General features: G+C 36.5%; 1 protein-coding gene across 3 annotated transcripts in view; it reads left to right on the forward strand.

Moving 5' to 3' along the window:
* SYT1 (synaptotagmin 1) overlaps positions 1-14,239 on the forward strand; it is a 329,209-nt gene that overhangs the window by 248,117 nt on the left and 66,853 nt on the right. For 2 of the 3 annotated variants that reach the window (XM_068190290.1, XM_068190291.1), the window contains 3 exons: positions 5,252-5,374; positions 8,576-8,743; positions 11,976-12,143. In XM_068190290.1, coding sequence (XP_068046391.1) covers positions 5,252-5,374; positions 8,576-8,743; positions 11,976-12,143 — 459 coding nt within the window. The remainder of the gene's footprint in view (positions 1-5,251; positions 5,375-8,575; positions 8,744-11,975; positions 12,144-14,239) is intronic. The other variant, XM_068190292.1, reaches the window with a different exon arrangement.

Raw genomic sequence — 14,239 nt, forward strand, 5'->3', positions numbered from 1 at the left:
TCAGCTTCATCTTTTTTCAGCCTATAAACACTGGCTATAGGGGTTTACAAAACATCAAAAACAGATTGATTTGTGAACTTAACAGCTCCAACTTAAATGAATGTGTTCATATTTTACACTGAACACCTGTAGCATTTTCTGTATTTTTCTGTTGCACCAGATTAAGTTAGTATTTTAGTACCCAAACAATTCAGCAAATGCTTAAGCTGAACATGATGACCTCATGTCATAGAGCTCCTAAAGAAAGAAAACCTTTTGAATAACCCAATGAAGACCATTTAAAAGCTGGATATCAAGCAAGGGAGCAATCAAGCAAGTCAAGGCATCGCATGCTGAACCCAGCAGGGTTTTTCTCATTGCATGCATCAGTGTGGCCCACTGCTGGCATGTGAGGCCAACATTCTTACAGCAGTAATGGCAAACTAGATTTCACAATGACCAAAGCCTGGCGTAGCCACTGGAAACCCAGGCGCAACATGCTCTTTAAATTAATTCATGGAGAGAAAGCAGATGCTGAATGAATGAAATGTTGCCTTTCCTTCTGAGGGACTGTGATAGGGAACATGTTACAATTGCAGGCTTGTCTGCTTTGTGATAGGGAACCAGATGGGAACTTTTAAAGGCTTTTGTTTTCCCTTTGCATAAAAATTGGCCAGATCAGAATTATGATGTTCTTGAATGGGAAAGATAATGATGAGATGTGTACCACCATTAGTGGAAAAGCAGTCATTTCTAGTTGTGGAGGAAAAATTGCCTTTCCAATAAATTCATTGTTGGACATGGCATAGAACATTCTTGCTACAAAATCCTAACTGTTTTCTTTTTTCAGCTCACCAGGCATTGCACAAGCCTGAGGACTGGGCATCATTCAAACATTAAAATAATATACCCTTCGTCACTCCAAAAGAAATGATGGAGGGGCAGGTGGAGATGGAAATCAGTACAGCAGCATGCACCATGCAGCAAGCAAACTTACAGGCTTCCGTCAGTGTTTTGTTTTGCTTCCCAATGTCTCTTCTTCTTGCTTAATGGTAACTTGTTTCCTTAAAAGTGAGTCTGTAGGCCACCCCATAAACAGAAGGAACCCTAAAAAATCTGTTAATGAAAGCATTTCTTTATATACAAAAGTGAAAGACACTTTGCATTTTAAATGGTTTGCAACATAAACTGGTCATTAACAAGACGTGACTCAGTCATGATTGTGGCCTCTGCCTCTCAATACAGAGGCAAGCAAATACACTCGCTCCCCCAGCAGCTTTGTTACAGGAATCTCCTACCACTTTGCTGTCCTGAAGCTTCTGCACAAGTGGAATCTGGAGGCAGTCAGCAGAGCAACTGCCCTTGCAGACTCTTGTCATTTTCTACACATAGTTTGTGGAGGGATTAAAGTAAAGTTGTTTAAAGCCCCAGAATCTCTTTTGTGGTTTGTGGTTGATAGTAGTGGGGCAAGCCTAGTGACAAGGTGCAGGGCTTTTGGTGGAGCTGAGCTGAAAGCAAGGGATGTTTGCAGTGTCAGGATGCAGTGTCACCAGAGAGAGGATTTTGTCAGCTAGGGGAATGAGAGGGAGAAAAAACCCAGGAAGTATAAAAAGCCACTACAGGGTGTGGAGTTTCAAAAGAATTGAAAATCAGGCATTTTCTTTAACAACTCAGGAGAAAAGAGGAGGCTGGAAAACCACTCGTAATAACATTATGGAAGTGAAGATGCAACCAGCAGATTGAACAGTGGATCTCAAATTGCTGTAATTTAGCTCTTTTTGTTGTAAGAACCACTGCAGAGTAGTGGTTCTGAATTCAGTAGGCACAGATGTATCACCTTGAAATGTTTGTACTGGATTAACACTTTCTTAGTACATTCCTACACCTGCTTACATATAAGCCTATTTTTCAGATATTTATACACATTTGAGAGGATGTAGATGTTTTACTGTTGTATGTTTCTGTATATGTAATGCAGAAATAAAGAAACTGTTTGATTAAATATCATGGTCATTTCTTATTAGAAAAGATAAATTCAGTCTCCCTCACAATGCAATTATGCATTTGCATGTTGCATATTTCAGAGAAAAAAAACATTTAAAATGTCATCAAGTTAAAGAAAATGTTAGAGAAGGCAGGGCTTACATTCCTCTGCATCCAAATCCAGTCTTTCTGGTTACGGTTTATCGGTTGCAAAGGCTTGATGAAAAAAACTTGCTTATAATTAAAAATGTTTTATTTTTTTATAAAACAAATAAAATATAGATGCTTATTTTAATTGATTATAGCAGTGCAACAGAAAGATTCAATACAGTGTGATGCAGTATGCTATAAATTGAGGGTTGTAGTAGTATTCCATTAAATATTGATCTTTCAGAGAATCTCAATACAAAATTAAAATCCCTGTGGGGTGTTTCAAGTACTTTGAAACAAACCAATTCTTCTTCCTCTTCGGAATTCAGCAGCTAAATCAAACATGAGAAATTTTGGTTCTTCTTTTGACTCAGCTTCTTCTTGAAGCATTAGCCTCTAGTTTGAAAGCAAATTCCTCTTTTAACAGTAAAAACTATTATTTACAGGCTGCTGTAAAAATAATAATTTGTCCTATTTTTCCTCCCCCCAGTGCCACAAACGTGTCCATATCCAAACACTATTTCTTTCTCAATGTTTTTTCTTAGTGTTTCAGTGTTTCTGAGTCAAGGTCAAGAAGAATCATGTAGCTCCTCAGCTGATATCAGTAATGTACAGTGTTTTCCATCTCTCATGGAAATAGCTTTCACCTTTCCAGTAGGCTTCTCATAACCTGTGGAGACGAGTTTCTTAACCCTACAGTGTTTCCTGCCTGCACTTCAAAATTCCCTTGCAAGAGAGATGTTAATTTCCCATTATATTTTCTGTGGTCACAGTAAGAACTTTTTCACATTGAGCTACCCACAGCTCTGTCATCTGGACTGAACAGCTTTGCAGAAGAGAATGTAGTTTTCCCAGAGAAAGTATGGAAACTGTTGCCTTGATGGACTACAATTCGTCTGACTTGGAAATCAGCATATAATGTTCTTTTTGCCTTCTCACTTTTCTCCCTGGGGAATGGCGATAGGATATTTCCCGTCAAAGAAAATCCAGGTCAAAAGTAGATGGAAAAGCAGAAAGTCCAGTACTTGTCCCAGAAACAATAATATACTGGAGCTGTATATCACACTTTTATCATGGAGTCCTCTTTTAGGACCATCCTAGGATGATTCAGAGCAGTTCCAGGCTCAGATAAACCTGGTTGCTTCAGATAGATTGAGTCACATCTTTTTTTATGACCATAAAACATTAAGCTTATTTTTATTATCAAAAGCAAGAGTGTTTGGCATAATCATATCACTCCATAGACAATCCTATGTATAGTCTGCCAGAGAGCCTATCAGTTTTCAAGTGTCACACTTGTTGTTGTACCAACAAAAATGTTGTGCTACAGTCAGGGAACTTACTAAGAGCTCAGTGATAAAATGTCTCAAACCAAATTTCATTTCAGGCAGTTCAGCCCTTCCAAATAGAAATGGTTAGCTTAAAAAAATACTATTCTTGCAGTCTCACAGGTGATTCTGTCCATCACTGACCTTTCCCCCCAGTCTCATCCAGGTACAATGTAGTTTATGTTTCTAGCAGAGAGTCCATCATTCACCAACATTCAGATATTTATATTTACATGAGACCCAGCTCCTCAGCTCACAGAAATCAAAGCTGTTGGATTGCTTTCATTTAAGCTATGCCAACAGAATTACTAGCTAATTTCAAAAGCAGAGAAATAATTGCTTAGTATCATGCAGTTTTGAGTCTGACCTTTTTTATTTAGATCTGGCTTCTGGAGAAGAACATTTTCTACTTCAGAGATGAATCTTCCTTCTTTCCAAACCCACACAAGTGTTGCGTGGCCCTCACTGTATTCAAGGCTGAGTGAGAATTTTAATTCTTTCGTGTTTCTTCTTTCCCTAACTACTGTCAGCTGCTCTCTAGCCTTGCTACCTTTTCAGAGAGCTCCAGCAGCAACCTATTGTTAAGAAATGCTGTAGGTTTTCTACAACACAAAAAAAACACAATTGCAGAAAAATTACATTGCAACAAAGAGTACATCTTATTCTGGCACTTTGTGTGTCTGTGCAAACAGAAGCTTCATATAGAAAGAACCTTCATTCAGATGGGGCTCTTACAGACAAGTACTCTGTTTACTGTAACATGCAAATAATTCTGGATGAATGCTCAGTATTGATTCTTTATTTTCACACTCTCAACTTTACTTTCACATTTTACACAATTTTTCACTATTTGCCTCATCACTTTTGTCTAATTTTCATTTCTTATTCAGGAAAGAATCTGCTAGAATAAGATCTACATAGTTAATTATCGTTCATGTGGTTTAATAATTGTATGATTTACCTTTTACACAGTGAAAATACTTCTGCTTTCTGGTCCAGGAAAAAAAATTACATCATTTAGTATTTTAATTATGTATAAAATCTAAGATAACTGCTGTGTCCTTTAAAAAATAGGTTATATGCAATTGACAAAGCTTGCAAGCAGTACTGCATTTCTTTATTTTTGTGTGTCTTTCTAAGCAAACTCAAGTCAACTTGCAGTCAATTTGGTTCAGCCAAGCTTTATTGCAAGAATGAATAAAAAGGAAATTGGTCTCGGGAGGGAGGGAAAAGGAGGAACATGCATTTGCTAATGGCATGGTGGAAACTTTGCTTCCATATTCATTCTAAAAAACATGAAAAATGTTTGGCATATGATTGTAGAAAAAGCTCATCCACAGCACATGCTCTTTATCACAGTAGTCCTACAGAAATGTGTTGCCAAATGCAAACAATGCACAGCATGTATAACCAGGTTTGACATTGCCAAGATTCTTAGGTTGAATGAATGTGTGACTTGGCTTATTTAATAGCATGTTTGCCTCCTTGTGCCTCTTTAAGAGCCAGTCTGAGCCCAGAAGAACTATTTTTTCATGTCGAGATGATATTTTGTTTCTACTTGCAGGTTTTATAACAATCCTTGCTTGTTATAGTCCAAGGAGCTTTCTTCCTACTTCCATTGCTTGCTTGCTGATTTATAACATCTTATTGAGCAACTCAGAAAATAGAGATACATATGAAAACTGCATATTTGAATTTCTGCTGTTTTGCTTGCTTTTAATGGCTCTAAAATAGATTTGAGGATTGTGTCTATTTTAAACTGCTACTTAACAGTTTGCCTCATTTATGAATATTACATTTCTTCTTTCTAGGCTCTTAAGGATGATGATGCTGAGACTGGGCTGACTGATGGGGAAGAGAAGGAAGAAGCCAAAGAAGTTGAGAAGCTAGGGAAAATACAATATTCTTTGGATTATGACTTCCAGAATAATCAGGTTCGAAACAACCAACCTGTAATATTTTGTTTCTGTGTGTGCAAGTGGAGAATGAAGAAATACACTTAGTTAAAGTAGATATTTCCAAAATCCTTACTACTTGCTTGGAGGAAAGGGAGAAAATAAAACAGAAAATTCATTATAGGGGTACTACTAAATTGGTATTGAATGCACTTGGACTTTATATTAGACCTTTAATCAAAAACTGAATATCCAGTTTTATCTAATGATTATTAACTTAAATTAAAGCATCACCAACCAGTGTCAATCCACATAAATTATGGAGTTTCCGTGCAGTCACTATAATGTAGCTTCAGCCTTCAACTATTTAAAATGTAAGCAAACACGAATGGCATGAAAAATAGAGGGACCTAAAGGTAAGTTGATTCACTGGTTCTTCTACAAGGTTGGTAAGATTGCTTTTTCTCACTCCATCAAGCGTGCACTTTGCTGTAATAACTAGCTGCATCAGGTTCTGTTGCTCTCCATGAAAGTACACTTCCCAAAATTCTATTTTGGAATAATAGTTCAAATAAAAAGGTCTGTACCCCAAAAAAACAGGAAGGTTGGACAAGAATATAATGACTGATACTCCTTCAATACTCTGCTCTGAGGCTGGTAAGACTAAACTTTGGCATGCTTACCAAGTTTTCAGAATTAATAGACGCTATAATGTGTAGACCTAGAATTGACCATTTAACAGGTCTGGCCACATGCTGAACTAGCTTGTATTTTATTCCCCTCCCTGGTCTCTTTGCCAGGCATCAGTTTTGTCAATTAAACCAATTCACAGCCTCACATTAAAATTCACGGTGCTTAATTTTGCAAGCGCACCAACTCCTCTGAGTTCTTCACTTCTACTGTGTATCTTTTAGTTATCTTGAGAACACATATCCTGCATTTAATTTTTTGACAATTTCAGTCAAAATCACATAATTCTTTCCTGTTTAGGAAAAGAAATGACTACTGAAGGTAAATCCCCATTAATTCCTATTCATCACCTGAACTGCCTTCCATATGTACTTGTGATAAATTCCACATTCATATTCTTTATTTGATGCTGTTCATAGAGCATGGTACTCTTACTTGTTGCAAGGCTAAGACAATAAGAGAAATTAAGAGAAGTCTCTCTATTAGCAGGAATGTATTTACACACAGCTATGACCTGCATAATAAATGGTATTTGCCTGTATTTTCAACAATCTTCTGACTACTGGTCTTTGTTTTACAATGTAAGAGCTAAAAAGAGTTCTGAAGCCTTTCAAGAAACTGTTGCTAAAGGAGCTTTTCCTCAAATCCCAGAGCAAATTACCTGGCCATGTGATAAGTCACACTGATCCTCCTTGAAATCAGTATGAAATCAGTATGAAGTGTAGACCCTTCAGAAGCAGAAGATTTAATGAGGGGGAAAGGAAAAGCTGCAAATGTGTTCTGAAAAATGGATTTCAGTTTTCTTAGACTATGAAAACAAATTTTCTGTGTGAATTTTATTAAAGGATATGTTGATTTTATGAGCCATATTTTACAAAGGAAAATAGGATGGAAGAACCACACATCTGTAAGTCTGTACTGTCTTTAATTAAGATAATAAATTATCTGAGTTGCGGATTTCTATTTTGTTTTGCTGCTATAAACTATGTAGCAGCCTAAAATTTGTCAAAGGATAGATGATGTAAAAGAGTAGGAGAGGGGATTCAGTTGTGTTAGTATAATGCAATGACATGAAACTACAGTCCCAAAATTTTATAAATATATTGCAAAGGGTTAAGAATACAAGATAACCAATGAACTCTCCAGAGCACTGTGCCTCAGTTTTAGAGAGAGAAATTGTAAAGGGGAATTGAATTGCTTTTCCACGCTGTTAACTAAAAAACATAGACTTGTTTTTCACTCCTTGATGTGAAAAACTTGGTGTAGATCCTGAGCCTATTCATGTATTTGTGAACTGTTATGTATCTAGAATAAAAATGAGACACAAAAGAAGCATTTCATACAGCAAAAGGAAAATGTTTCATGGAACTTAAGAGTCCTATCAGTGGGAAAGCATGCAGACCATACTGTGAATTTAAAACTGGTCAACTTTTAAGTCCAACTTTGCGGAGTCTCTTAGAAGCCAGAAGTTTCTTTCACAGATTAACTGCATTGTTCTGTATTCCTGAGTTCCTGTTTCCAATTTTAAGCAATTCACCCATGAGAGAAGCAAATATATTGTGATTGAAGCACTGATTTAGAAGAAAATATTCTCAGATTTCATTCCCAGTTCCTAATATCTGAAGAAACACTTCAATGTTTCCTTTAGTTTTGTATCTATGAAACAAGATTAAAAGTATTTTCTTTTTCTCAGCTGCATTATGCTGATGTGGCCTCATGCAGCCAGGGATCTCTAGATTACATGACATAACATGATATACCATAACATACCATAGCATAAACCTTCATTTATAATACAAAAAACAGCCAAGACATTTACAAGTTCCATCTGTGCTTCAGTCTTATATTTGAAGTGTATAAGAGATTTAAAAATACAAATTTTCTGTTTTGCAGTGACATTACAAATTGTTATATGCATTTAGTTACCAAAGGTTCATTTTCATGAGATATTTTTTGAAAATTCTGTCCTTAGTTTACTGCCTGAGCCCATTCATGTACATAGCAAGAGAACATAAATATAAGGAAGACTGCAAGATTCATTTGTTTTCAGTAAAGCTCTGCTGAGAATTTGCATTTGATTTTAATCACCTTTTGTGTTTGGTTGGGGGAAGGTTACGTGTTGGGGATTTAGAATACAGATTTTGTAGTCAAAATTAGACATTCTTGATTGTTTAATAATGTGATTTCTATTCATGGTGCTCAGCATCGAAAAATAATGCACAAGAAGAGAGAGCAATTGAAAGTTATTTGATTGCAGTCTTTACAAGGATGAAGTCTGTATTTAGCTGTAATCAGCTGCCCTTTGAAAACCTCTTTTCTGCTTTAAAACAGCCTTTGTACAATCTGCATCTGCCATAATTGGTTTTCTAAAGTCAATAGTGTTGCTTCATTTGCCTTCCTTAAAGGGGAGTGGGGGGTGGCAGGGAGAAGCGAGGGAAGTGTAGTTTCTCCTAGACCAGAAATAGAGTCTGCATATGCATTCCTCTGTTACAGTATTTTTATAGATATCTATTTGAAATTTAATTCTGCTGTTTTTTCCTCTCTTTTCAGCTTCTGGTTGGGATTATTCAAGCAGCTGAGCTGCCTGCATTAGATATGGGTGGTACATCGGATCCCTATGTGAAAGTCTTCCTGCTGCCTGATAAGAAGAAGAAATATGAGACAAAAGTCCACAGAAAGACCCTTAACCCTGTTTTCAATGAGCAATTTACATTCAAGGTATTTTTTTTCTAATTATTGATACTTCTTAATTTAACCACTTTGTATCCCATGCTTGGCTATGAATTCAGATGTTTTAGTTGATAACTGTAGCAAAATGATTTTTCATGTTGTAGAAAGCCATGATACTCTATCTTGCTGTATAATACAGGGTCAGATAGGTTTAAAAGGCATGGTTTGATTTTAGGCACTTTGATTATCCTTACAGATGACAATCTGATCAATATTTTATGGCTGGATAAAACATACAAGAAATTCAGAAAACAGTGACACTTTGACAAATGTGATCTAAATTTCACTAGACCAACGTTTTCTTTAAAGATCTGATTTATGAAATTCAGGATAACATTTCCTGGAATATAAATTAAAACTCAAGGGAAGTAAATGGGTGAAGGACAACATGGCAGATTAATCTCGCTAGACTTTGTTATAGCAGTTCTTTGCCATGCTACTTTATGTATGAAAAGAAATCCTTTCTCAGGTTTAATAAAATATGAATTAAATAAATGTAGGTAAGCCTTACATTACAGTATTTACACTGTTCCAATAGTATCTATTCATAGTGTTTTTCTAACACTATGGCTGAATTTAAACCCCAGTTACGTAGAATAAAGGAATACTGTACAGCATGTTTCACAGGGCTTCTCCTTATATACATTCCTCTGCTGTTACTTCAGGCCTTTCTCTTTGTGCCCAATCTTATAATTGGGCACAAAGCTACAGATTGAAAATAGGAAGAGTGAAAGACTTAGGCTATGAAATCATTCAATGAGAAAGATATCCCTGTGGGCCACAACTGCTACTGCATATATAAGCTTATTTTTTCCTTGAAGATGTTCATAAAAGTAATCTTTTGTGGGGAGTTATTTCTTTCTTGAGCTTTCCTAAGAGAGTATTTAAAAGAAAACAGAGTTCTAAATTACATATTCCCGTGCAGCTCACAAAAGCAAAGAAAGAACAAATAATGCTGTCACCTAAGATGAAGACACAAGTTATAAACCAGATCAGCCACTTCTGGACTATAATGTCCACTTGTTGTAAGTGACATCTTCAATATTTAAATTTTATGCTCCAGAAAATATTTTGTTTTCCATGCCAGACCCGACAGAGTGCTTAGGTGCATCTCAGTATGGTACTGATCATCCCCTGTGGTCTGTGGCCTGTACTTGAGATAAAACCAGCAGAGCATGCCAGGTACTGTCATTGTTCTGAGGACTCCAGTGACCATTTAACTGGTACTGCAACTATAATAACAACTTCCGTGGGAACTGTTGACAGTGTCTCATTTACTGGTGCAGAGCTTTGCTCCTGTGACCCACTTCAGGTGCACAGCTTCTGTTGGCATCCTTCCCATCTCTCTGGCAGTGCTGCCCACCAGGCAGCCCAGGCCCGTGCTGTTGCCTTCTCGCAGGGCACAGCTGCCTGCCTTCCTCCCAAAGTACAGCTAATGAGAATGAGTTGATTTATGTTTCTGCTGTATTGCATCTTGAGCCCTGATCCTTAGTCCTTCTCTTTTTCTTTTGCCCAGACATCCATGGGGCTGTTCCAGGGTGCACGTGTTTGTCAGATGGCAGCTGTCTAAACTGTATACTCACACTGCAGTGCCAAAAGGAACCGAGAAATCCTAGCTACACTACACCAGCCTGGCAGAGGGAGGTGTTCCTCCTCAGATCCAAAGTGGGAATAGGGTTCATGTCTAGCGGAGTGACACATCTGTTCCAGAAAAAAAGCTCCTGTATACGTGTCCTTTTACCAAGATCTCACTTGCTTTAAGTCAAGAGACCAATTATGTCTGAGCAGAGAGCAGGGAGAGGGAGCAATCCTTCATGAGAGCTGAGTCCATCCTTGATAGTCCAGAGCAAAGCTGGAGACTGAGGCTACATTAGAAGTAATAAATTAAGGAAACGTTTGGAAAGGGAGGTAGCTAAAATGAGCTTTACTGAGGTCAAGTACAGAAAAATAAATGATGAATGTAGTCTTTGTATTCCAAATGACCAGGATCCATTAAGTTGTATTGTAAGCTAACAGAGAAACAAACTTTAGAACATTTTTCTTCTCCTGTTTTCCTGGCTGTGTAAAAATAAAACTAACAGTTTTCCTTTCATATACCTTTGCCCTTTTTAGAAACTACAGATAATTTAGAGAATGAAAAATAGATTTTGCTGTAGTATTTACTAAGATACACAACCATGTACCACTGAAACTATTCGACTTGATAACAGAAGCTAGGTCTGACTCTCAACTTGATAAGCTTATTTTAAATGTTATATAAGATGTTATGCAAAGAGAAAATGACTACTTATTAGTAAGTATTTTAATAAGCAAGTGGAAGCTTAACAGTAACAAAAGACAACAGTTGTAGGGTTTAAGCAGACAAGAACATAGAGGTTAACAAGGCCAATGGTAATACCATGCTTTCACTTTCTAATTAAGAAAGAAGTATTTACTGAATCCCATGGAAATCATTTATACTTGCAGGATGTATTCGGATTGACCAAGTGTTCATATAAATCCAAACAACTCCTAAATCAGGCCTTTTCAGACAGCCACTCAGATGCAGCTTACCTGAACTGCATGTCTCCATCCTAATAAAAATGTGACCGAAAACATCCAAACCACAGCATCTGTCTGAACCACCTGAGAACAACTGGAGAATTAGTTAGAACTTGGCCTTCTGCCACCACAACTTCTAGTTACACATTGTGACTTAAAAGCACCTTAGTGTCTAACATGCGAAAGGTGTAGTATTGAAAAATATGCCTTGGTAAGTAATAGGTATTGGTACTGTAAGAGACAAATCCAGTGTCTAATTACTTTGTTTCATATATAGTAAGCCAGTTCTGTTTTTTTCTTGAGTCTGGGAGCTAGCCATCTCTGAGTGATGACAGGTGATTTATTGAGAAAAAAACACCATTGTGTGAAAAGTTCATGTGTCTTCAGTGCAAGTAATTTGGCTTCTTGTTTCGGTTACATCACCCACAAAATGATTTGAAGTAGAATGAGAAAAACCCAGGAGTGATGAGTGAGCTGCCACATTGTTCTATTGAGTGCCAGAGCCTTGTCTCAAGAAATACTGCATCTGGTAACTCTGAAACAAATACACCTCATAATTTTCTCTGCAGTTCAATTTACCTGAGATGACAGCTGATAAACCAAAGAAATAGATTTGCATTGCAGTGGACCAATCTTTATTGTCTCAGATGCAGAGTTTGTCATTTCCTTGTCTTTGCAGGTGCCATACTCTGAGCTGGGTGGAAAAACTTTAGTGATGGCAGTTTATGACTTTGATCGTTTCTCCAAACATGATATCATTGGGGAATATAAAGTTGCAATGAACACAGTGGACTTCGGTCATGTCACTGAGGAATGGAGGGACTTGCAAAGTGCAGAGAAAGAAGAGGTAAGAAAAATCAGACTTTTTTTTCCTTCCAGAAAACTTTTAACCTCACCTAGAGAAACAGACAAACTAGCAATATTTGTTTTTGCCGAGACAGCTCCTATCTGTTATCAGCATTTCTCAGATTTACTTTGCCTGATAAATTTTTGATAAGCATCTTTTCCAATACTCATTGAATGCAACATTCACCTTTGTTAATTCAATCTTTTTGATACTTTATGCAACATATTAAAAATGTTTTAATGAGTTTGACATTTTCTTGAATTGGTGCATTTTGGGAACATAGAATTTGCATTTGATTATAAGTGGTGTGTGTTTAGGTTTCTTGGTGGCTCTCAGGGGTTTGCATCTCAAGACATTTTATTGTGCATTGATGATAATGGTAGGGTTTCACTGAAATACCTTACAGTTTTATTGAACTGCTATCCAGTAATATCCTTTGATTAGAATTATGAATTTTACAAAAACCTTGCAATGGCATCTTACTCAAATATTTATCACCTTTTTTTTTTTCCTCTCATTGTCAACATCACTTTCATCAGTTATTTATTAGGTATAGTGCTACATATACACAAGACATTTCTTGGAAATATTTCATCATCAGGTTGTGCATCCTGTGAGCTTGTTCATACTGATGCATCCAACTTTTTTGCTTAAATCTTTTGTTTGAAAGGCAGGACTTGCCCACTCAGAGTGCATAGCATGCTTTAATTCTCTGGTGGGAGAAGAAGTAATCATGAGTCTGAGTTTCTCATTGTCTAATTCAGCTAATAAAGTGCTTTGGATTCAAATCTTAGTTTCTATAATTAAAAGGACAATCTCTGAATGAAATATTTCCTTCTCACAAGTGATGTAAACCTGAGTATTGATTTAGACTAAAAGTGATGAAAACCGCATAAAATGCAGAGCCATGCAGCCTTCTAAAGTTTTCAGAAATTGTAGATTTCAGTCTTCCTTTTTGAGTGTTTGTTTTAAAGACTGTATTGGCTTTTTTCAACTGCTTATTGATTTGAAAGCCACTGCTACATTGAGACTGTTCTGCATGGCATTGTTTCATAGTGGCAGTATTTGCAGGGCTCTCTTTCTGCAGGTGACATCAGTCACCATATGCCCTGCTATATGGGGCATTTTTCTTCTACTCTTAGAGTTAAATATGAAAATGAAAAAAAGAGATACAGGAAGTTTTTAGTTCAAGGGACCTGTTCTTTTCAGTTTCCAGCATACTAGAAAGCTGAAAATGTGAAATTGGAGTGTATTAATCCTTCCAAATTTTATTAAGTAACAAATTTTATTTGTATTACTTACTTTTATTACACTACTTTGTGTGATTTCAAATTGTTTCATGCTTTTCTGTTTCAAAACACAAAAAATAAGCCAAACAATGCGAAATGGAATTGTCACTTTGCCTTTGTAGTATAACCTTAGGCTTTTAGAATATAAACAATGATATCCCTATATGCCGCTTACAGATAACATGCTACAGATTAGTGTGGGGTTTCATCTGCCTTATTACATAGAAAGTTGCTTCTTAAGTGTTCTAGCTAACATGCACAGTAAGACCTGATGCAGTCACGTGGTTGCTTTCATAAAATTCATACCCTTATAATACAATATGATTAAAACCTTGCTTGTAATAGATATTGAGTGTGTGAGCTACTTCCAGAAATGCATACTGTGTTGGAAAATACTATTTATTAAAACAGAAGGAGATAATTAAAATAAATAATTCTGGAAGTATTTGGATATTAGAAGAGTATTGCAAGAGCTTTGAATAGTTTGCTGTAGAGATGAAATCTAGGTTGCCCTCACCTTTCTTTAAATTTCAGGTACTGTTTATGGAGAAAAAACACTATTATTTTTATACTTTTTTGATGGAACCTTTTTGAAGTTGCCACCAAAGCATGGCCATTTTATTTATAAGGAGCTAGGCAATATGCTGATATGAAAAACTATGCTTAAAGCAACTCCTTAAATATTTTTTCATACTATAGGAGGTCTCGTGTTTTATTTTTGCATCTCAGTGCTCAAGCATGCAAGATATCCAGTCAATATGGAAAAATATCACAACTTGAGGTATATGGAGACATTTTAATCTTAAT

Source organism: Anomalospiza imberbis, chromosome 5, assembly GCF_031753505.1.
Source record: "Anomalospiza imberbis isolate Cuckoo-Finch-1a 21T00152 chromosome 5, ASM3175350v1, whole genome shotgun sequence".
Lineage (NCBI taxonomy): Eukaryota > Metazoa > Chordata > Aves > Passeriformes > Viduidae > Anomalospiza > Anomalospiza imberbis.